The sequence below is a fragment of the Aquarana catesbeiana genome, linkage group LG01, assembly GCF_042186555.1.
Source record: "Aquarana catesbeiana isolate 2022-GZ linkage group LG01, ASM4218655v1, whole genome shotgun sequence".
In the NCBI taxonomy this organism is placed as follows: domain Eukaryota; kingdom Metazoa; phylum Chordata; class Amphibia; order Anura; family Ranidae; genus Aquarana; species Aquarana catesbeiana.
In genome coordinates this window covers 836,353,702-836,376,462 of record NC_133324.1, presented here as the reverse complement: position 1 = coordinate 836,376,462, position 22,761 = coordinate 836,353,702, and the positions used below count along the sequence as shown (strand labels likewise).

At 45.2% G+C, this 22,761-nt stretch overlaps 1 protein-coding gene across 6 annotated transcripts in view; it reads left to right on the top strand.

The window, feature by feature from the left end:
• N4BP2 (NEDD4 binding protein 2) overlaps positions 1 to 22,761 on the top strand; it is a 219,002-nt gene that overhangs the window by 63,481 nt on the left and 132,760 nt on the right. For all 6 annotated transcript variants that reach the window (XM_073608577.1, XM_073608554.1, XM_073608569.1 and 3 more), the window contains one exon: positions 13,455 to 13,579. In XM_073608577.1, coding sequence (XP_073464678.1) covers positions 13,455 to 13,579 — 125 coding nt within the window. The remainder of the gene's footprint in view (positions 1 to 13,454; positions 13,580 to 22,761) is intronic.

Below are 22,761 nucleotides of genomic sequence, written 5' to 3'. Positions count from 1 at the left end.
AAAGCATCCCCACAACATGATGCTGCCACCACCATGTTTCACGTTGTTGATGGTGTGTTCAGTGTGATGTGCAGTGTTCGTTTTCTACCACACATAGCATTTTGCTTTTAGACCAAAAAGTTAAATTTTGTTCTCATCTGACCAGAGCACCTTCTTCCACATGTTTGCTGCGTCCCCCCACATGGCTTCTCGCAAACTGGAAACAGGACTTCCTATGGCTTTCTATCAACAATGGCTTTCTTCTTGCCGCTCTTCCATAAATGCCAGATCTGTGGAGTGCACAACTAAGAATTACCGTATTTATCGCTCAATAAGACGCACCTGACCATAAGATGCACCTAGGTTTTAGAGGAGGAAAACAAGAACAATATTCTGAACCAAATGGTGTACCAAAATATTTACTAGTGCCCATAAAATGCAGCCTGACCTGTTCCAAAGAAATGCAGACTTACCAGTGCCAATAAAATGCAGCCTGACCATTGCCTATAATGCAGCCTGACCTGTGCCATTATTGTAGCCCGACCTGTGCTATTATTGTAGCCCGACCTGTGCCATTATTGTAGCCCGACCTGTGCCATTATTGCAGCCTTACCATTGCCATCGCTCGTGCTGCTCTGTCTCAACAAGCAGGGAGATCGTCCAGCGCTCGCGGGGGGGGGGGGGGGGGGGGGGGGGGGGGGGGGGGGGTTGGGCTTGGGATGTGTCTCCTTCGCTCTCCTGCCTCTCTTCCAGTACTAACATGGCAGCGGCGGGGGGCTGTGCCTGATGTACATTCGGACCATAAGACGCAGAGAGATTTTCCCCTATATTTTTGGGGGAAAATAGTGCTTCTTATCGTCCGAAAAATACGGTAGATTCTCCCACCTGAGCTGTAGATCTCTGCAGCTCCTCCAGAGTCATCATGGGCCTAGTGCCTACTTCTCTGATTAATGCTCTCATTGCTCGGCCTGTCAGTTTAGGTGGATGGCCATGTCTTGGTAGGTTTGCAGTTGTACAATACTCTTTCCATTTTAGGATGATGGATTGAACAGTGCTCTGTGAGATGTTCAAAACTTGGGATATTTTTTTTACTAACCTAACCCTGCTTTAAATTTCTCCACCACTTTATCCCTGACCTGTCTGAGGTGTTCCTTGGCCTTCATGATGCTTCACTAAGGCTCTCTAACAAGCCTCTGAGGGTTTCACAGAACAGCTGGATTTATACTGAGATTAAATGACACAGGTGGACTCTAATTTACTAATTAGGTAAATTCTGAAGGCAGTTGGTTCCACAAGATTTTAATTAAGAGTATCAGAGTAAAGAGGGCTGAATACAAATGCACACTACGCTTTTCAGATATTTAATTGCAAAAAAAATTGAAAATCATTTATCATTTTCCTTCCACTTCACAATTATGTGCCACTTTGTGTTGGTCTATCACATAAAATCCCAATAAAATGCATTCACGTTTTTGGTTTTAACATGACAAAATGTGGAGAATTTTAAGAGGTATGAATATTTTTTTCAAGGCACTATATAACACGTTATTGTAAAGAACCATATCAATAGAGAAAATGGATGACAAATTAGTTCTGTACATCCATGAAGTCCAGAACTTTCAAACACAAACTTTGTCACAAATGCTATTGTACAAGACAAAATAAAATATATATATATAGGGCTGCAACTAACGATTATTTTCATAATCGATTAATCGGCCGATTATTTTTTCGATTAATCGGATAAAATCATTAAAAAAAAAAAATGAATAGTTTATTTAAAATAATAATGACAAAACTGAGTGTTACACTCAAACTGCATCACAACATAACTATTAAAGTAAATTCCTCATTGATTACTGACAATGCAGTGAGGGGGCCGGCCCTGAATGGGAGGGTGGGGGGAACCGTACTGGAGGGTTGGAGGGAGTTAGCTAGTTTGGAGACCAAGCGTTAGAGGGAGTAGGTTGGGAGGAAGTTTGGAAGAGAGGCATGTGGGAGAGGAACCGGACCAGAGGGGGTTGCAATAGAAAGGGAGCTTGGTTGGACAAAGAACCAGACCCAAAAGGGGGGAGTGGGCTGGGGCAAGGGAGCGGACCATAGCGGGCTGGAGGAAACGGGCCGGAGTGTGGGAAGGAGTGATGGTGGCTCCAGACCAGAGTGTGGGTGGGAGAGGTCTGTGTATTTCTCAAACTGACACCAATGATGGGGGACTATTCCCCCCCAGGAACAGCAATGATGGGGGACTATTCCCCCCACCCCCAGGAACACCAATGGTGGGGCACTATTCCCCCCACCCCCAGGAACACCAATGGTGGGGCACTATTCCCCCCACCCCCAGGAACACCAATGGCGGGGCACTATTCCCCCCACCCCCAGGAACACCAATGGTGGGGCACTATCCCCCCCCCCAGGAACACCAATGATGGGGCACTATCCCCCCCCCCCCAGGAACACCAATGATGGGGCACTATTCCCCCCCCCCCAGGAACACCAATGATGGGGCACTATTTCCCCCCCCAGGAACACCAATGATGGGGCACTATCCCCCCCCAGGAACACCAATGATGGGGCACTATCCCCCCCCCCCGGCACACCAATGATAGGGCACTATTCCCCCCCCCCCAGGCACACCAATGATGGGGCACTATTCCCCCCCCCAGGCACACCAATGATGGGGCACTATCCCCCCCTCCCAGGCACACCAATGATGGGGCACTATCCCCCCCCCCAGGCACACCAATGATGGGGCACTATCCCCCCCCAGGCACACCAATGATGGGGCACTATCCCCCCCCCCAGGAACACCAATGATGGGGCACTATCCCCCCCCCCCCCCCCCCGGAACAGCAATTATGGGCCACTATCCCCCCAGGAACAGAAATGATGGGGCACTATCCCCCCAGCATCAGCAATGATGGGGCACTACTACCCCCCCCCCCCAAGGAGCAGCAATGGTGGGGCAATGCTGGGACACTATCCCCCCCCCCCGGGAACACCAGTGATGGGGCACTTGTCCTCCCATAAATACTAAGATGATGAGCAAGCTGCTACCTGATCGCAGCTCAGCGCTCACGTGACCGGCTGCTTCTCTCCTCTCTCTCTCTTCTCGCTCGAGGCAGCAAAGCGAGCGTGGCTGAGAATACCGCGCTGACGTCAGCAGAGAGGAGGAGAGAGGCGGACGTGTCACATGAGAGCCGCTACGAGATGTATACAGCGGCGACGGCTTTTTACACAGGGGAATGTAACACTCGGACGGAGGCGGGACTGAAAGGCAGGGAAGATGGTGCGTGCCGTTCCCAGACCAACTAATCGATAATGAAAATCGTTGACAACGATTTTCATTATCGATTATTACCGATTAATCGTTTCAGCCCTATATATATATATATATATATATATATATATATATAATTATATTGCTTTTTCTCACTGTGTGCCCTTTTAGAATCCCTTTGCTACAACACCCATTCTGTTTATAGGTATTTGAATTTGTAAGGAGACTATTGGGAAATCTAAGTGCAGATGCACTAGCAATTAAAGCAGATAAAAGAACCGCGCTAGAAAAAATGTATCTTAGATCAAAAAGCAGCAGTAAACAGTGCGACAACACAAAAAATCCAATATAAATTAAAAAACTGCGCTCAAAGAGAATAAATGTCCAAAAGATTTATCTGTGGGCATCAAACAGAGGCGCTAAGGATCATCCGAACACCATAAAGTATGAAAAATAAATAGCGAGGTGCCCGACCACCGTGGCTGTAAATTGCGCTTACCAAACAGCAAGCAGTATGAGCAGATGGCTTAAAACCCAGCCCGGGCCTTTTGGGTGTAGTAAATACTTCCGCTCTCTCCAGGCTCAGATCACCGTTCCCTCAGTAGATAATACCAAAAAGAGAGAAGAAACGAGAACTGGCCATAGTGTAGTTATATCTTAGTATCACATGTAGACACTTAGTTGCAGCAAACACCCTGGTGTGCACTTAAAACAAAAGTGATAACCCGACCACCGTGGCTGTAGAATGTGCTTGCAAGCTTTAAAACGCAGATGGCTTAGAACTCAACCTGGAATCATTAGGGTGCTGATAGGAAGTAGGGATATTCAATCACTACAGCCAGGAGATCCGTTTCCTCAATGTGTGACCCAAAAAAGGAAATAAACTGACCATAGTGTAATACATCCAAAAACCTCTTTAATAAATAAAGTGATGCAATTACAATTTAAAGGTAATATCGCGTAGTTGCATATAAAAAGAAACGCCGGCCGGCATAGCGAACATGAAACGGAGCCCGTCCTTCTGTGGTCACGTGGTAGCGTCACTACGTGCTTACCCAAATTAAAGCGGGTGTATACCTATTTTTTTAAACTTTTACCTACAGGTAAGCCTATAATGCTTACCTGTAGGTAAAAAAAATATCTCCTAAACCTGTACGGTTTAGGAGATATTCCCCTCGCAATGAGCCGCTGACTGCAGCGGCGCATGCGCACAGAGGATTCTCGGCTGAAAGCCCGGCAGATGCCGGACAGAAGTCTCCCGCGCGCATGCACGGGAGTGACAACATCGCGGCTCCGGCCACTCACAGCGTCGGAGCCACGATACCCGGAAGACACGCCGAGGGGAAATGTCAGCGGTGCATACTAGCTCATTATGCCTTTTCCCTTACAGGTGTGGGGAAAGAAAAAAGTCAGCGGGTTTACTACCGCTTTAAGTGCTACATCACATATTTCTTAATGGGAGGCTATAGTTCTACTTGAATGTTTTGCTTTTTTTTTCTCCAAAGGGGAAATAATAAAATCCTAATTTTTGTGTTTGGAGCTAGGCTGCCACAAAAACATGTGGTCATAGGGGATGCTACAATAAAAATAGCCTAGGAAGACATGTAAATGATATTTGACCATCATCGTCCACATTCCAGGAATTTGCAAACTCAGATTCTGAGTTTAAAAAAAATCTCTGGCATGAAAGCACCTGTATGACCTTCTTCCTAGGGAAGGCTCACTGAGCAGCTTTCAAGTTGGGTTGTATGAAACTACTTTTCTGAGCTCAACCATGAGCATCTAGAAAGGTACAGAATGTGAAGTAAGAGTCATTTTACATAGATTTTTTTTATTCCTATAGCCATTGTCACACACCTATTGACTGTCCATTCATACAACAAGCGTTTATGCAGCGTACCAAAATGGTATTTCCGGAACTTTCAGTCCTTCCGTAGCACTAACCAAACATTTACATGCGTACAGCACAAATATACTGTATTGGAGCCACCTCCCTCCTAGCAACAAATGATGCTAAGCGGCTTAAGCCGTCTAATGTCCTTTACTAGGATGCAGGCGACCTGAGCTGCCTAACATTCTCCCAAGCAATTGTGCACATGTGGACCTGCTGTGGAAGTAATTACCACAAGGATCACATCTGCCAGTACAATGTGCAGACAGCATTTTACGCAGGATTTTGCTACCAGCTTCTGAAAGCAGTTGATAGTTAAGTTAAGATATCTTATGACTGTGTGCATAAGCCCTAATATACACTATAATACCAAAAGTATTGGGACACATGCCTTTATACGCACATGAACTATGTTTTTTGTTTTTTTTTTACCCATCATACTTGCCTAGGTGGATGCTGCATCTGTCCCCTGGTGTCTCTGCACTGAGAACCAAGCCATCGAACACCTCCGATGGCTCGGTTCCCTCAGCTCCCCGAGTGGAGAACTGCTGCCTGTCGGTCAGCATCTCTCCTCTCTGCTCCTTCAGGCTCATTGGAGCGCTGAGCTTTGGAGGGGTGGGGAGCGACCGTCTCGGGCCCTTAGCGGCTCGCTGAGAAAGGCACCTGGCAGATCCGGACATTGTCATGATGACGTGGTGCCTGGACTGATGCCAGTGACGTCAGCAGAGAGCGGACTTCAGACCGCTCTCTGCTGAAAACAGGTCACAGGATGCAAAATTAATTGCACTCCTGTTACCCATAGGAGAAGCCCAGCCAAATGAGCTCGGGCTGGACTTCTCCTTTAATGGCGTCCCAGTCTTAGTCCGTAGGGTTCAATATTGAGTTGGCCCACCCTTTGCAGCTATAACAGCTTTAGCTCTTCTGGGAAGGCTGTCCACAAGGTTTAGGAGTGTGTCTATGGGAATGTTTGACTATTCTTCCAGAAGTGCATTTGTGAGGTCAGGCACTGATGTGGGCGAGAAGGCCTGGCTCACAGTCTCCGCTCTAATTCATCCCAAAGGTGTTCTATTGGGTTGAGGTCAGGGCTCGGTGTAGGCCAGTCAGGTTTCTCCACCCCAAACTCGCTCACCCATGTCTTTATGGACCTTGCTTTATGCACTGGTGCGCAGTCATGTTGGAACAAGAAGGGACCATCCCCAAACTGTTCCCAAGTTGGGAGCATGAAATTGTCCAAAATGTCTTGTATGCTGACGTCTTAAGAGTTCCCTTCACTGGCCAAGCCCAATCCCTGAAAAACAACCCCACACCATAATCCCCCCTCCACCAAATGATTTGGACCAGTCCACAGTTGAACCACACTCTTGCCTCCCTTCAACCAATAACCCCTTTAGCTACAAAGGCAGCAGCTGGAGGTATACCCATGCCACAGCTGCGATGCTTTGAGGCTGCAACAGGAATATACCCCCTGTCGCTTTTGGAATTGCCCCGCCACCGCCTGCAATGCACGTGGTTGTGGCGCGCAAGTGCAGGGTTCATTTGGTGTAAAGGATAAGTACACCTTAGGGAACATGTTACATGTTCCACCTGATTTTAGGGTGAAACATGTAAGATGTTCCCAATGCTGAAGTCGCTTCCCTTCCTCCCTGTGGCAGCAGTACAGGGAGAAGTTCAGCTTGTAGTTCTCAATAAACTACCATAGCGCTGTGGAGCATTATGGTAATTTATTGAGTCTTCCTGTCAGCGATTATCGGCTTGCCCATATGGGATGTATGGGTAGGCAGATACACTGACAGTGTGCAGGAGACCTGCATGGCATCAGCGATCTCCTGATTGCTGGTGCAATGCTTTACAGGCTCCTAATACAAAAAATAATAAGTGTACTTTTTTTTTTTTCTTTTACAAAGGTGAACTTATCCTTTTAAGCTGGTGGTGAGGAGGCGATGCAACGCCACCTCGCTGCCTGTCAGATTGTCGCTGAATGCTTCTTGAAGAGCAAAGTTAAAGTGAATATTCCAGAGGGTAGCATTGGGGGCATTAGTGGTAGGTTGACTAAAGCACATAAACCCAAGGTAAGTCTAGTAACAAGTCCTATTTGCAATCTTGGAACAACCAATAAGAGGACAGTATGAGACCGGTCTAAACTACATGGCATGTTCACCAATGCCAGGAGCCTGGCGGACAAGATGGGTGAACTAGAGATACTGTTGAACGAGGAGGATTTAGATTTTGTGGGAATTTCAGAGACCTGGTTCAACAGCTCTCATGATTGGCTGGCAACCATTCAAGGGTATTCCCTTTATCGCAGAGATAGAGAGGGTAAAAGGGGGCGAGGGGTATGCCTATATATCAAGAATAATTTACAAGTGAATTTGAGATGACATCAATAAGGGAGCTAGGGAGGAGGTGGAATCCTTATGGATAGAGCTCCAAAGGGGTGTAGCTAAAGGGAAAATAATACTGGGAGTATGCTATAGGCCCCCTATAGGGAGGGAGGATGGGGAGACGGACCTCCTATCACAATTTGGTTTAGCAGCAAGGATGGCATAATGGGGGATTTTAATTATCCAGGCATAGACTGGTCGGCGGGAACCACGCATTTGTCTAAGGCTCGCCAGTTCCTAGATGTCTTGCAGGACCATTTCATGGGTCAGATGATAGACGCACCATCTAGAAACAAGGCGTTACTAGATCTACTGATTACCAACAATACAGACCTGATCACGGATGTGGAAATATGGGGCAATTTAGGAAACATCAGGTCAATTGGCTTCAGTATAAATCGCACAAATAGGAAACACATGGGGAACACAAAGACACTGAATTTCAAAAAAGCCAACTTCCCTAAACTACGAACCTTGCTAGAAGATATAAATTGGGATAAAATCTTAGAAACAAAGAACATGGTGGAGAGATGTTTGCTTTAAGAGCATATTAAGTAAGGGCATTAGCCAGTGCATACCATTGGGAAATAAATAATTTAAAAGAGCAAACAAAAGTCCTGGATGGCTTAATTCCAATGTAAAAATACATATAAAAGCAAAGAAGAAGGCCTTCAAAAAATGCAAGGCTGAGAGATCACCATCAGCATTCAGACTTTACAATGAATGCAGGAAGATATGTAAGAGCGCAATTCGATTGGCTAAGATAGAACACGAAAGACACATAGCGACTACATGGCAAATGAGGTTTAATGTAGAAAAATGTAATAAATGTTTTTACATAAATGTAAAATAATGCATTTGGGTGGCAAAAATATGAATGTGATCTACTCAGTTGGGGGTGAGCCTCTGGGGGAATCTAGGATGGAAAAAAGACCTGGGGGTCCTAGTAGATGATAGGCTCAGCAGTGGCATGCAATGCCAAGCTGCTGCTAACAAAGCAAACACAATATTGGCATGCATTAAAAAGGAGATTAACACCAGGGATAAAGCGATGATTCTCCCACTCTACAAGACTTTGGTCCGGCCTTACCTGGAGTATGCTGTCCAGTTCTGGGCGCCAGTCCTCAAGAATGATATACTGGAAATGGAGCGAGTACAGAGAAGGGCAACAAAGCTAATAAAGGGTCTGGAGAATATTAGTTATGAAGAAAGGTTGCGAGCACTGAACTTATTCTCTCTGGATAGAAGACACGCTTGAGATGGGATATGATTTCAATTTACAAATACCTTACTGGTGACCCCACAATAGGGATAAAACTTTTTTGTGGAAGGGAGTTTAATAAGACATATGGCCACTCACTAAAATTAGAAGAAAAGAGGTTTAACCTTAAACTGCATAGAGGGTTCTTTACTGTAAGAGCAGCAAGGATGTGGAATTCCCTTCCACAGGCGGTGCTTTTAGCGGGGAGCATCGATGGTTTAAAAAAAACGATTAGGTAAGCACCTGAATGACTGCAACATATAGGGATATACAATGTAATACTGACACACATAGGTTGGACTTGATGGACTCGTGTCTTTTTTCAACCTCACCTAGCGAAGAATACAGGCTACCAGTGCTAGCGCAAGGCACCAGCAATGATACAACCTGAAACTTCATTGAGAGAGGGAGGACATCAATAACTATAATGCAGCATGATTATGTTTGAGAAAGTAGTATACTGAAGGGATCACACGCTGTTGTGAATGAACACTGTAATTGACACTAGGATTTCAGGCGCATGAATGTTACACCCTAAAAAGGGATTACAAAGTGAGATGGAAAAGAAAAAGAGCAAGGAATGAAAAAATAAAATGGGTAAAATACACTCCAACAAGGCTATTAGGGGGTGTCTGAAGAGCCACCTTTAGCCCAAGCAAGGAACTCCGAGGAGTAGCTGAACATGGACCAAGAGGTCCAGGTGAGGGAGTACTGATCCTCCCATCCAGCCTCCTGAGGTAACAGTAATTCCAGATCTCTTATACGGTCCACCTCACTCACCCAATTCCCAAGGGAAGGCATAGTCGTCGATCTCCAATGGCGAAGAATAACTACCCTAGCTGCAGCCAGGAAGTGTTGCAGGATGTCTTTCTTTACAGACTTGAAGGATCCAGGAAGGATAGACAAAAGGACCACCTCAGGTGAGGTTTGGATAGAGGTCACCATCAACTTGCAGTATAGTTCAATTATTTGTTGCCAAAATCTCTTTACAGGGGGACACTTCCACCAGATGTGAAGCATGGTACTTCTGGCTACCATACAATGCCAACAAGAGTCTGGTGAGGAAGGATCGAAGTGTTGGATGGTCGACAGACATCTGTACCATCTAGTCACCAATTTAAACCCTTTTTCTTGGGTTGTATTGGCAAGGGAAAGTTTATAAGTTAGAATAAAACACTTTTGCCAATACGCAGGAGAAATGGAGTGATATAGTTCTGATTCCCATAGCTGCGTGTAAGGAGGCAGGTCAGGGGTCAAAGCGTTGAGTAATAATGAATAAAGTTGGGAGACTACATGAGTTGGAGGGTCTTCCTGGAGGAACATATCTTCAAGACCCGTTGGGTCGGCAAAAACGTCTGCCAAGGAAGGGATAGTGTGACGGAATCCGGACACCCTGACTGAGTATTTCCACCAAGAAGCTGCTCCTGAGACACAAGATCAGCAAATCTGGCTATAGTCACCCCAAGAACTAGACCACACCAGTTTTGGAGTAAAACAGAATAAGAACTGCTTTAACAAGTATATAGGCTTTTATACACTTGAGAAGGACATTCCCCCCTTCTGATCAGATTACCCTAACAATACAAACTGCACACAGGAATATAATTACAACAACCTACATATACTATAACCATGACGTTAATTCACCACCTGGGTGACTCAGAGGTCTGACCTTCCAGGCTTGCCTTCTCCTAACTCCCAAACTACAATATACATTATCATAAGTATAAACACAGAACACCTTCAGACAATAGTTAATTAGCACAAACAACAATGGGTGAAAGACCCTTAGGGTCCAAACAGTGTGAAGCAGTCACTATTTTTAATATGGCAGCTAGACCTTAGTTAGGGACCCCTCCAAAAGCTTCTGTTCTGGATGAGTCTGTCACAGATAGTATGGATGTAAGACATTACTCGTTGTCTCTGAAACCATTATGTTGAGTGGCGTGCTAATGATGTGGAAGGAGTAGCCATCGTCAGTGACTGATCTGCTCAGAGAACTTGAGCGAGTCTCCTATGACCTTCCTTATTCCAAGGCCCATACCCCGTCACATGCAGTGTCAGTGGAAAAGCCGGGGTCCCAAAGAAGGGAGTCATGGGTCCTAAAGGTTTACAAGTAACCATCAAGTGATCCCATATTTGGATCACGTGTAATATTTCTAAGGACGGTTGGGCCCTTTTCAAAGGGTGGCTGGGGTCCATGGAAGGACACAAAGATCGATAGGGTTCATATGATTTTCTAATTGGGCCCAAAGCTTAGAAGAGGAATGATGAAACCAGTTTGATATATGCGTAAGCAACGCTGCCTTATAGTATATGCAGGCATCCGGTGCTTCAGCTCCTCCTCAAGATTTCGGTAGGGATAACATTTCGTACCGTATTCTAGAACGTGTCGCATTCCAGATGAACTTGGAAAACATCTGGCAGAGTTTCCGAAAATACGAAGTGAGTATACAGATCAGGATTGTCTGGAAGAAGTACAGAAAAAGAGGAAGAACATCCATTTTCAGGGCGTTCACCCTGCCCAGCCAAGAGACCCGTCTGGAGGCATAGGGTGATAAGTCAGCTTGTGTTCTGAGAAGCAGGGGAGTAAAATTTTGTGAAAAGAGCTGTAATGCGTCCGCAGGTATTTGAATCCCAAGATAATGGAAAGAGGTAGAACCGGTCTTAAACGAAAAAGTAGAATTTACTTTTAAAATTGCTAACTACCCCAAATTTATGAAACTTTTTGATTGAGAGCAGGGACGTGTGTAGTTGCGTCATAAATAAAAGCAGATCATCTGTGAATAAGGGGCGTTCAGTGTGTATAGGGCCCACTGTAATACCCTGTACATTAGGGTTGTTTCGCAGAGCAACAGCCAGATGTTCCATAATCAGGTCGTATAAAAGAGGGAACAAAGGGCCTCCCTGTCATGTTCCATTATATATATAGAAAACAATGGAGATAAAGACCAAAAATATGTAGCCGAATACATATTGGCCTAAATTGATGAAGAAATTAGATTTTTTTTTTTTTTTTACATTATCTTTTATTGGATATGTTTTATAGCAGAAAGTAAAAAATTGTTTTTTTTTTAATTGTCGGTCTTTTTTTAATTATAGCGCAAAAAATTAAAACCGCAGAGGTGCTCAAATACCACCATAAGACAGCTCTATTTGTGGGAAAAAAAAGGACAAAAATGTATTTAGATACAGCGTTGCATGTCCGCGCAAATGTCAGTTAAAGTAACTCAGTGCTCTATCGCAAAAGTCAGCAGCTACAAATACTTACCTGTCCAGGGATGCGATGTCGAAACCCTCTAGCCGATTTGTCATTTGGCTTCGGGTTCAAGCGCCGGCATCTGTAGTAAGGGAAACAGGAAGTGAAGCCTTGCAGCCTCACAGCCTGTTTTTTACTGTGCATGCGCAAGTCACGCTGCGCTTTCTGAATGGTTCCGCAGTCTTCTGGGACCTCTGTGTGTCCCAGAAGGCAGCGGGGGAGGAGGGACCAAAAATGATGTAAATTGCCGTACAGTGATCTTATCAGGAGGTTGGAGTGGGTACCTGTGAAAACTAAGTAACCGCTCCCCTCTCCCCCCCCCACAAAAAGTGCCAAATGTGGCAGTGGGGGGTGCGAACAAGCATAGTTATTTAAAAATAACAAAAATGTTATACTTCCCTGTCCTGTGCAGTGGTTTTGCACAGAACAGCCCAGATCCTCCTCTTCTCAGGTCCCTCACTGGCACTCCTGGCCCCTCCCTCGAGCCGAGCTGCTGCTCATTGTGTCCATTCAGACACGGAGCTGTGGCTTGGCCCTGCCCCCTCTCTCCTCATTGGCTCATTGAGCCAATGGCACCCACTGCTGTGTCTCAGCCAATCAGGAGGGAGAGTCATGGGCAGTCTAGGTTCTTGTGCAACATCGCTGGATCAGAATGGGGCTCAGGTAATTATTAGGGGAGCTGCAGCACACTGAAGGTTTTTTTATCTTCATGCTTAAAATGCATGTAGATAAAAAACCTTTTTCCTTTAGAACCACTTTAAGCCTGAGATTCATACAGGGAACACAGCAATCTGGTGATCTGGGATCCCCTTTTTTAACGGTTTGTAACGCAAAAGAGGTATTCTCAAAAACACCCCTCATGCATCAAACTGTCAGTACTAAGTAACTTCTCACCTTCGCCAGGCATTGCTTGAAACTTGAGCCTGCATGAAGGCAAAAAGTGTTCAGAGAGTAGTTTGGCAGCACGCCCATTAGTAAACAGGCCCACTTATCTCACATGTCAGGATCTGTCTGAAATCTGCCTTTAGTAGTGAAATTATTGGACATTCTGATTTAAGAACAGCTGCAGAATCATATGTTGCCTGAAATTGTACCTAAAGAGATGATGTCACTTTAACAACCAGAACTCTTGTTATTTAGGGAAAGCAAAGAATACTAAAAGCTGTTGTAGATGTGAGCAGGCACCCTGTGAGTGTCTGCACTGTGTACATTTCAGCAGCTTTCATTATTCTTCAAGTGACAATGTCAAAGGGTATGGTCTACCTGGGTCCCAGAGTTTTCCCAGTTTTGTAGTTCTATATTCCAATGTGCCTGCAGAAAGCCTTCATCTTACTCTTTTAATGAAGTGTATTTATTATCATATATTAGACCCATATAACATGTGGCATGTTGTCCCTCTTTTTTAGAATGTTATTGGAGCAGAACCCGGCTGGAGTTATTCTAAGTACTGATGATTATTTTCAGCAAAATGGCCAATACCAGTTTGATATAAACTGCCTGAGTGAGGCTCACGACTGGAATCAAAAACGAGGTATGGAAATAGGCTTTAAAGCAGCACTATGTAATTTACATGATCTTACATGCAAACCTGAACAAAATGTACAGGTGTACATAAATAGTATTATGATGAGTCTGATTTATGAACAGTGAAGTAATGAAGTTGAATGCACAAGTAAAGCCGTTCCGCCAGCAACGCCTCATCTTTTCATTATCTGCAAAAAAATGAAACAAGGAGTCTGATTATTTTGTATGAGCTCTCAAATTTTCATAAATCACCCCTTTTTGTCTTTTTATGTTCATTCAATAGCTGGAAATTTGGACAACCCCTGCTAATCTTTATGAAATTCTTTCCCTCTCTGTGAAATTTTTTTTTTTTTACTACCTGCATAATGTCAAGCTACGTTTACTCAGGTTGTGGACGCGGAAATTAACTTTCTGTATCTGTGTTTAGCTCTTTGCCTGGCCCATGCTGCTGTTGCTCAGCCAGAAAGCCCACCAGGGTAACCCAATGAAATGGATAGCTTTGTGTTGCTTAATCACTTCAGCCCTGGAAGATTTGGCTGCTCAATGACCAGGCCATTTTTTACGACACAAAACTGCGTTGCTTTAACTGACAATTGCGCGGTCGTGCGATGCTGTACCCAAACAAAATTGATGTCATTTTTTTCCCCACAAATAGAGCTTTCTTTTGGTGGCATTTGATTACTTCTGCGTTTTTTATTTTTTGCACCGATGTTTGTTAACTGTTTGGCACAGGTTCTCCAGATTCCCTGTGAGAGTACTTCCAGTTATTGATTGGTATGGAAGGCACTCAGGAAAACTGTTTGAGATATCAGAGGTCTCTCCACCTGATGCAGTGACTAGGACCATTTCTGCTGGTGCGGTCCAAGGTGCGGCTAAGCAGCGGTCAGTAGAGAGCGCCGACACTATCTCACCTGCTAGACCTTATGAAAAGGAAGGGGCCGCAACGGACGCGGCAGTAGTAGAGCTGTTTTCTGTCACTAGCAAAGAGGTACAAGTTTCAGAGAGACGACATGGGAGAAAGCACTAATATTGATTGCTGTAGCAATGTAATGTGTACACAGTTGGCATTATCGCAGTAAGGAAAGATTTGTGCTTGGGTCAGTGTCATTTGTTAGGGCAGCCGCCCATGGAGCGTTGGACAGCAGGTGAGATGGAGCTTGGCGATGGTTCCGTGGAGCCTAGTCACACTCCTGTGTGTGGTCCCTCCTCAGGAATGGTCCTAATAAACTCTGAAAAAAGCACTGATGGTATCGAAAGTTGGGATTTCAAAATCGGTGATCTGTTAATGATTGGTGCTGTTCAAAGTGATTTGATTGCAGTGGATAACAAAAGAAAAGTATTTGAACCCAAAGGACCTATAGTGAAGGGTAAAACTGAGTTCAATGGAAGAATCAGGGAAAGCAGCGGTCCCCCAAGAAAAGAAAATAAGCCCAGGGACCCCGAGAAGAGGGAGAAGGCTGGGTATAAGGAACTCTAGGACTCTAGAGAAATTCAGGGTAGGACTTACCTGGAAGCGCACCCGGAAAAAGGGTTGGGCCTACGTGGCTGACAGCTGGTGCTGGTGTTCCTCCCTCCGGAATGAAACGGGGGGGGGGGGGGGTGTGTATGTAATAGTGAGAGTCCCTGTGCCCATGGAAATGGAGCAAAAATGGACACAGAGTCTGCATATCGGCGGACTGCAGAGCTACAGAGCGTACATTTGAAACTGAGAAAACTGCTCTGGCAGCTTTCTCCAGATCTTGCAATTTCCGGATGGGGCTCTGTAGTTTGGGTGGGATGGGATCTCCAACCCAGTGTCTGGGTGTTGTGGACAGCCAGCAGGGTGTGTGCCCAGGTGAATGTTAACGAGGGGCTGGTGAGAGCAGTAAGTGAAGGAAGGTGGAGTGTGAGCAACTTGCTACTGCTGTTGCTGTGTGAGGCTCGATTCACACCTATGCATGTTGCTTTTGGGCGTTTTTGGAGGTTTTTTTTTCATGCTTGCCACGTTTTTGAGCAGCGTTTTTGCGGCGTTTTTGCCGCGATTTGCGTTTTTTTTTTTTTTTTTTTACAGTCTAAAAAAAAAATTAAAAAAAAATAAAAAAAAAAAAAACGGCAAAAACGCATCAAAAACACTGCAAAAACAGTGCACTTGCGTTTTTGATGCTTGTCCATTGAAATCCATTACATGCAAAACGCTGCTTTTTGCATGAAAAAAAGTCCCCGACCCTTTCCAAAAATGCAGAGAAACAAAAAGGCATTGATGTGAACATGTTCCATAGGAACCCATGTTAAAAAATTCCCGTGCATTTCTGCAAAATGCAAAATGCATCAAAAAACGCGCTAGTGTGAATGGAGCCTGAAGACAGACCTGTGTCTGGAAAGCGGTCTTCCCTGTGGGAGACTGCAGCCCGTGTAAGGGGGATTCTTTGCCCAAGGACTGGGAAAGGCTGGCCAGGCCTTGAGAGCCAGGAAGACTATGGAAGCCAGTGAGTCCAGGGGGCTGGAAAGAATCAAGTTTGTTGAGAGCAAGCAGAGGAACTGCTCACGAGAGCCTGGTGGCTCCGTATATTTTTGTTATTCATGAGTGCTAAATGAAGCTTGAACCCCTGCATGGGAATCCTGAATGGACGTATGTTTTGTTTTTTCCGTTTAATAAACGTGGGCTACCAGGCCCTTAACTATAAACGCCTGTCTGATGTGGACTCACTGCACAAGAAATGCATCTATCACTTGAGCTAAACACCCCCAATATCACACACATATATATATATATATATATATATATATATATATATATATATACACATACAGTATCTCAGTACACCCTTCATGTTATATTTTTTCATGTGACAACACTGAAAGAATGTCACTTTGCTACAATGTAAAATGAGTGTACAGCTTGTATAACAGTGTCAATTTGCTGTCACCTCAAAATAACTCAACACACAGCAATTAATGTCTAAACGGCTGGCAACAAAAGTGAGTACACCCCTAAATGAAAATGTCCTAATTGGGCTTAAAGTGTCAATATTTTGTGTGGCCACCATTATTTTCCAGCACTGCCTTTAACCCTCTTTGGCATGGAGTTCACCAGAGCTTCATGGGTTGCCACTGGAGTCCTCTTCCACTCCTTCATGACGACATCACGGAGCTGGTGGATGTTAGAGACCTCCACCTTCCATTTGGGGATGCCCCAAAGATGCTCAATAGGGGTTGGGTCTGGAGACATGCTTGGCCAGTCCACCTTTACCTTCAGCTTCTTTAGCAAGGCAGTGGTCGTCTTTGAGGTGTGTTTGAGGTTATCATGTTGGAATACTGCCCTGCGGCCCAGTCTCCGAAGGGAGGGGATCATGCTTTGCTTCAGTATGTCACAGTACATGTTGGCATTCATGGTTCCCTCAATGAACTGTAGCTCCCCAGTGGCGGCAGCACTTATGGAGCCCCAGACAATGACACTCCCACCACCATGCTTGACTGTAGGCAAGACACACTTGTCTTTGTACTCCTCATCTGGTTGCCGCCACACACGCTTGACACCATTTGAACCAAATAAGTTTATCTTGGTCTCATCAGACTAGAGCTGCACGATTAATAGTCAAGAATCATTATCACGTTTTTTTTCCCCCCCGTTGCGATCTTCACTAAAGTTTCCTGATTCTTGCTATGCAAAGAATTCTCTCTCTGCTCTTCTGAAGCCACAGCCCTCAAAAGAAAGGAAGAGAAAAACTGGGCAGTCTGCCAAGAATCAGAACAGTCTTTATCAGTTGAACTTAAGTATAAACATTGTAACAATTTGTCAATGGAATAGACTTTGTGTGTAAGTGAAAAAAGTTTAACCACTTAAACACTAAACCTTTTTCTGACATTTTTGTTGGTTTAAATCATTTTTTTTGCTAGAAAATTACTTAGAACCCCCAAACATTATATATATTTTTTAGTAGACACCCTAGAGAATAAAATGGTGGTTGTGCAATATTTTTTGTCATGCTGTATTTGCGCAGCAGTCTTTCAAATGCAATTTTTTTGGGGGGGGGGGGAACAGCCCATTTTTTTGTATAATGTGAAAGATTGTGCGACGAGAGAATCGTGATCTTTTTATTCTAAGCAAAAAAATTGCGATTCTCATTTTGACCAGAATCGTGCAGCTCTACATCAGACCACAGGGCAAGGTCCAGTAATCCATGTCCTTATTCTGCTTGTCTTTAGCAAACTGTTTGCGGGCTTTCTTGTGCATCATCTTTAGAAGAGGCTTCCTTCTGGGACGACAGCCATGCAAACCAATTTGATGCAGTGTGCGTCGTATAGTCTGAGCACTGACAGGCTGACCCCCCACCCCTTCAACCAATGCAGCAATACTGGCAGCACTCATACGTCTATTTCCCAAAGACAACCTCTGGATATGACACTGAGCACATGCGCTCAACTTTTTTGGTCGACCATGGCGAGGCCTGTTCTTAGTGGAACCTGTCCTGTTAAACAGGGCTTGGCAATCTTCTAGCCTAGACCATCTTTATGTAGAGCATCAGTTCTTTTTTCTTTATCGTACATTACGGGACACAGAGCCACAGTATTTAAGTATGGGTTATATAGGCACCTTTAGGTGATGGACACTGGCACACCCTAGACAGGAAGTTTAGCTCCCTATATAACCCCTCCCCTTACTGGGAGTACCTCCGTTTTTTCGCCAGTGTCTTAGGTGGCAACCGAATCCATTCAAAGTGTTTTTTCCAGTCCGAATTGAATGGTATCCGGGCCTCGTGTCCGAAGAAACGAGGTTCTGCCTGTAACGCTTCTCTTTTTAGAGAGCTGGACCCCGGGATCCAGTGTTTGGGTTTTTCAGCCATATTTCCCATCAGGTGCTTTACAAGCCTGGGAGTGTGGATCCCCCGATAACAAGGGGCCACAGTTCCTGAAGGTTTTTTAACAGGGCCCACCGTGAGTGGTGAAGATTGGGTCTGTCTGGTTTACCAAAGAACCCTGCAGCCGGATAAGGTAAGGGAGATTCCTAAGGAATTTTTCTAATTCTTGTGGGTTTTCTCCTTTAAGTAAATGTTGCTATGCTTAAAGTCACCACCAGGGGCTGTCAAGAGCACATACCTGTTCCATGCTTGTCAGTCTCCCTATGTGTCACAAGCTGCACGCTTCCTCTGAGCCCAAGCTCCAGGTAGGATGTGGGAAGGGGCGTTTTTCTCCTCAGGAATGTCCCCCACAGCTTCTTTCCAGGCTAAGAGCACATGGGTTAGCGGCGGTATGCCGTGCCGCTCCCACTACCATTACGGCGGCTCTCCATCCACCAGCCCTCCTTCTCTCCTCCGCTCCAGCCCCCTCTCCACGTGCGATCTGGTCGGATTGGAGCCCCCGTTCATGTGGAAAACTGTCTCTTTTGAAAAAAGATGAGGGGGGCGGAAGGGGTGGTCGGAGGGGACGGGGCATCGCCCCGGCGTCGGCGTGGTTCAACGCCCACAACGTGGGCTATGCATAGCTATAACGGTGCACTTTTTGCAGGTGCATACAGCTAAAGGAGGGACACAGAGTGGATGGATGACATGTGAGTGTGGGTGACACAGGCATTCCCAGGCATGTTTACTTAGCATCAGACTGAGCCTTGATAGCGGCAGTTGCTGGACTATTTTGCTCAGCAGTGGGTGCATTTCTGGTAGTACCTTAACACTATGGGCAGAAGGGGGAGGTACAAATACCCCGAAAAATAGGGGCTCAAAGGGATCTCCCTCAGGCTCTGAGGACCCCCCTCTGCAATGCCACCTCCCCCTGAAAGATCTAGGGAGGCTGGTCAGAGTGAGCGATCAGGGTTAGGGGCTGCAACTGCTTCTGGCATTTCAGCCCCTGTATATATTACTCAGAAGGTTTTTTCCTCAGCCATGAGTGGATTGGAGGAAAGATTAACTGCCTTAATCGCATCTTCACAAAGTGGAAGAAAACGCATTAGGTCCCCTTCTACCACCCAGGACCCTCAAACAGAGGAACTCTGGGAAAGGGAAGATGAATCCCCCTCAAGGAACCGGGAAGAGACTGATGGAATCAAGTGGGGAAGGACCCTCTTCAGCTTCACAGGCTGAGAAATGGCTGGTGCATTCTCTTAATGAAATGGTCCGCTCCACATTTAAGTTACCCGTAACTGAGTCGGTTGAAAATCCCACTTCTTCTTTGGGTTCACTGAAACCTCCTCAAGCTGTGCATGCTTTTTCTGTTCATTCATTGCTGGAAAAGCTTATATATTCTGAGTGGGATCATCCAGATAAGCATTTTTTCCCTCCTAAAACGTTTTCAAGGAAAAATTTGGAGGAAAAATTTACAAAGATGTGGGGTATACCAGCAATTGACGCTGCTATATCTTCTGTAAATAAAAGTTTGACTTGTCCTGTTGACAATACTGAAATGCTTAGGGATCCAACCGATAAAAAGTTGGAATTCCGGTTAAAAAAAAATGTTTTCCTTGGCAGGTTCAGTATCTCAACCTGCAGTGGCAGCAATTGGGGTGTGTCAGTCCTTGAGAGACCACTTGAAACAGGTGTTCAAGGTTTTCCCTGAACAGCAAGCCCAGGAGTTAGCCGAGCTGCCAGCAGCTTTGTGTTTTGCAATTGACGCAATCAGAGATTGTCCTTCAGACCTCTCGCCTTACGCTTGGGTTGGTGCATATGCGTAGAATCTTATGGTTGAAAAATGTGTTAGCCAAAGCGCCATGCAAAAAGCTCTTGGCTGGTTTTCCTTTCCGTGCTGTAATGCCGCGTACACTCGGTCGGATTTTCCAACGGGAAATGTTCGATGGGAACTTGTTGTCGGAAATTCCGACCATGTGTAGGCTCCATCGGACGTTTTCCATCGTAATTTCCAACAAACAAAATTTCAGATCTGGATCTCAAATTTTCCCACAACAAAATCCGTTGTCGTAAATTCCGATCGTGTGTACACAATTCCAATGCACAAAGTTCCACGCATGCTCGGAATCAAGCAGAAGAGCCGCACTGGCTATTGAACTTCAATTTTCTCGGCGTGTTGTACTGTTATGGAAATGATTTAAAAGCTCCAATCGAGCCCAAGGTTATCTGCTGCTGTCTCTAATTTGAAAGTGTTGATATGCATGCATATAAAAGTAAACACTCTGAGACACGCTCAGCTCCGTTACTTCTTACACTTCTAATTTATTCAAGGCGGTGCTAATGTTTTATACACACAAATACGTCATTGCTATGTTAGTCTAATAGGTACATCTCATTGGTTAAGATAGAAAAAGAAAATGGAGAATCTTCATAACGAGGTCTGGCTGTCTTTGGTTTTATCTTCAGTTCCGCGTTCTTCTGATGTGTGGGATGCAGGGGGTACCCGCCATCTTGAGAAAATAAAGGAACAGAGCAAACCTGTATACTTATATAATGAGTAAGGAGAAAAATATGTATGCACATAAGAAAATAGACATTTTCAGATTACTATTATTATTATCTACATCACATTCCTTCACAGTACGTCACCGCGTTCTTGGCGATCGGAATTTCCGACAAGATTTGTGTGACTGTGTGTATGCAAGACAAGTTTGAGCCAACATCCGTTGGAAAAAAAACATGGATTTTGATGTCGGAATGTGCGACCGTGTGTACGCGGCATAAGGCTGTTTGGGGATGATTTGGACAATTATATCCAAAAGATTTCAAGTTGGAAAAGTACCCTTTTGCCAGTTAAGAAAAGGAGTAAATGTCCCTCATTTAAAGTGGCTCCTTCTCCAGTGCCAGGGCCATCAGCCTCCAGGCAGTCGGGACGGCCTCCACCGTCAGGTTCAAGAGGTAAAACTCAGAGTCAACCCCAGGGACAAAAGAAGTCCTGGGGAAGGAAACCTACAAGACAGAATGCTAAAGCTTCTTTATGAAGGGGCGCCCCTGCTCGTTCGGGTGGGGGGGAAGACTGCTACAGTTCTCAAAGGTCTGGCAGGAGGATTTTCAGGACAGATGGGTGGTCTCCACAATAACTCTAGGTTACAAACTAGAGTTCTGAGAATTCCCGTCTCCTCGTTTCCTCAGATCAAATGTTCCCAAAGACCCAGAGAAAAAAAAGTCTCTCTTTCAAGCGTTAGACCGTCTTTTGTTGCAAAAAGTGATCATGGTGGTTCCCACTGAAGAGCAGGGGTTGGGGTTTTATTCACACCTTTTTACGGTGCCAAAACCAAATGGAGATGTCAGACCCATTCTAGATCTCAAAGAGCTAAACCGGTTCCTAAAAATTCAATCTTTCCGCATGGAATCAATCTGATCAGTAGTTTCCATCCTACAAGGAGGAGAACTTCTGGCATCAATCGACATCAAGGATGCATACCTGCATGTACCTATTTTCCCCGCTCATCAGAAATATCTGCGTTTCGAAGTGGAAAACTTCATTTTCCGTTTGTAGCTCTGCCTTTCGGTCTAGCTACTGCAGCTCGGGTGTTTACAAAGGTTCTGGCCAGATTAAGGGCCCAGGGTATAACGATTCAAGCTTACCTAGACGACCTGCTCTTAATAGACCGGTCGGTAGCCCATTTAGACCAAAGCTTGGTCACCACAGTCAACTACCTGGAATACCTAGGTTGGATTCTCAACCTAGAGAAATCCTCCCTAAAACCATCAGGGAGATTAGAATACTTGGGTCTGATCATAGATACAGCCCAGAAATACAGCCCCAGGCGAAGATCAGTGCCATAAAGGAACTGATTCAGGCGGTCAAGGCAAAGAAGAATCCTTCTATTCGACTTTGCATGAGGTTGTTGGGAAAGATGGTGGCTTAATTCGAGGCTGTTCCTTATGTTCAGTTTTATTCGAGGCTGCTGCAAAACAGTATCCTATCGGCTTGGAACAAGAAGGTCCTAGCTCTAGATTTCCCAATGTGTCTGTCTCCAAGGGTGCGCTGAAGCCTCAGTTGGTTGATAACCAAGAATCTGCAGAAGGGAAAATCCTTCCTACCAGTTACCTGGAAGGTGGTAACAGATGCCAACCTTTCAGGTTGGGGAGCAGTCCTGGAAGAGACGACTGTCCAAGGAAAATGGTCCAGATCAGAAATGACCTTACCCATCAACATTCTAGAGATTCGGGTAGCGCGCTTGGCCCTGAGGGCCTGGACGTTCAGGTTACGGAATTGTCCTGTCAGGATCCAATCCGACAATGCCACAGCAGTGGCCTATATCAATCACTAAGGGGGCACGAGAAGTCGTGCAGCCCAGAGAGGTGA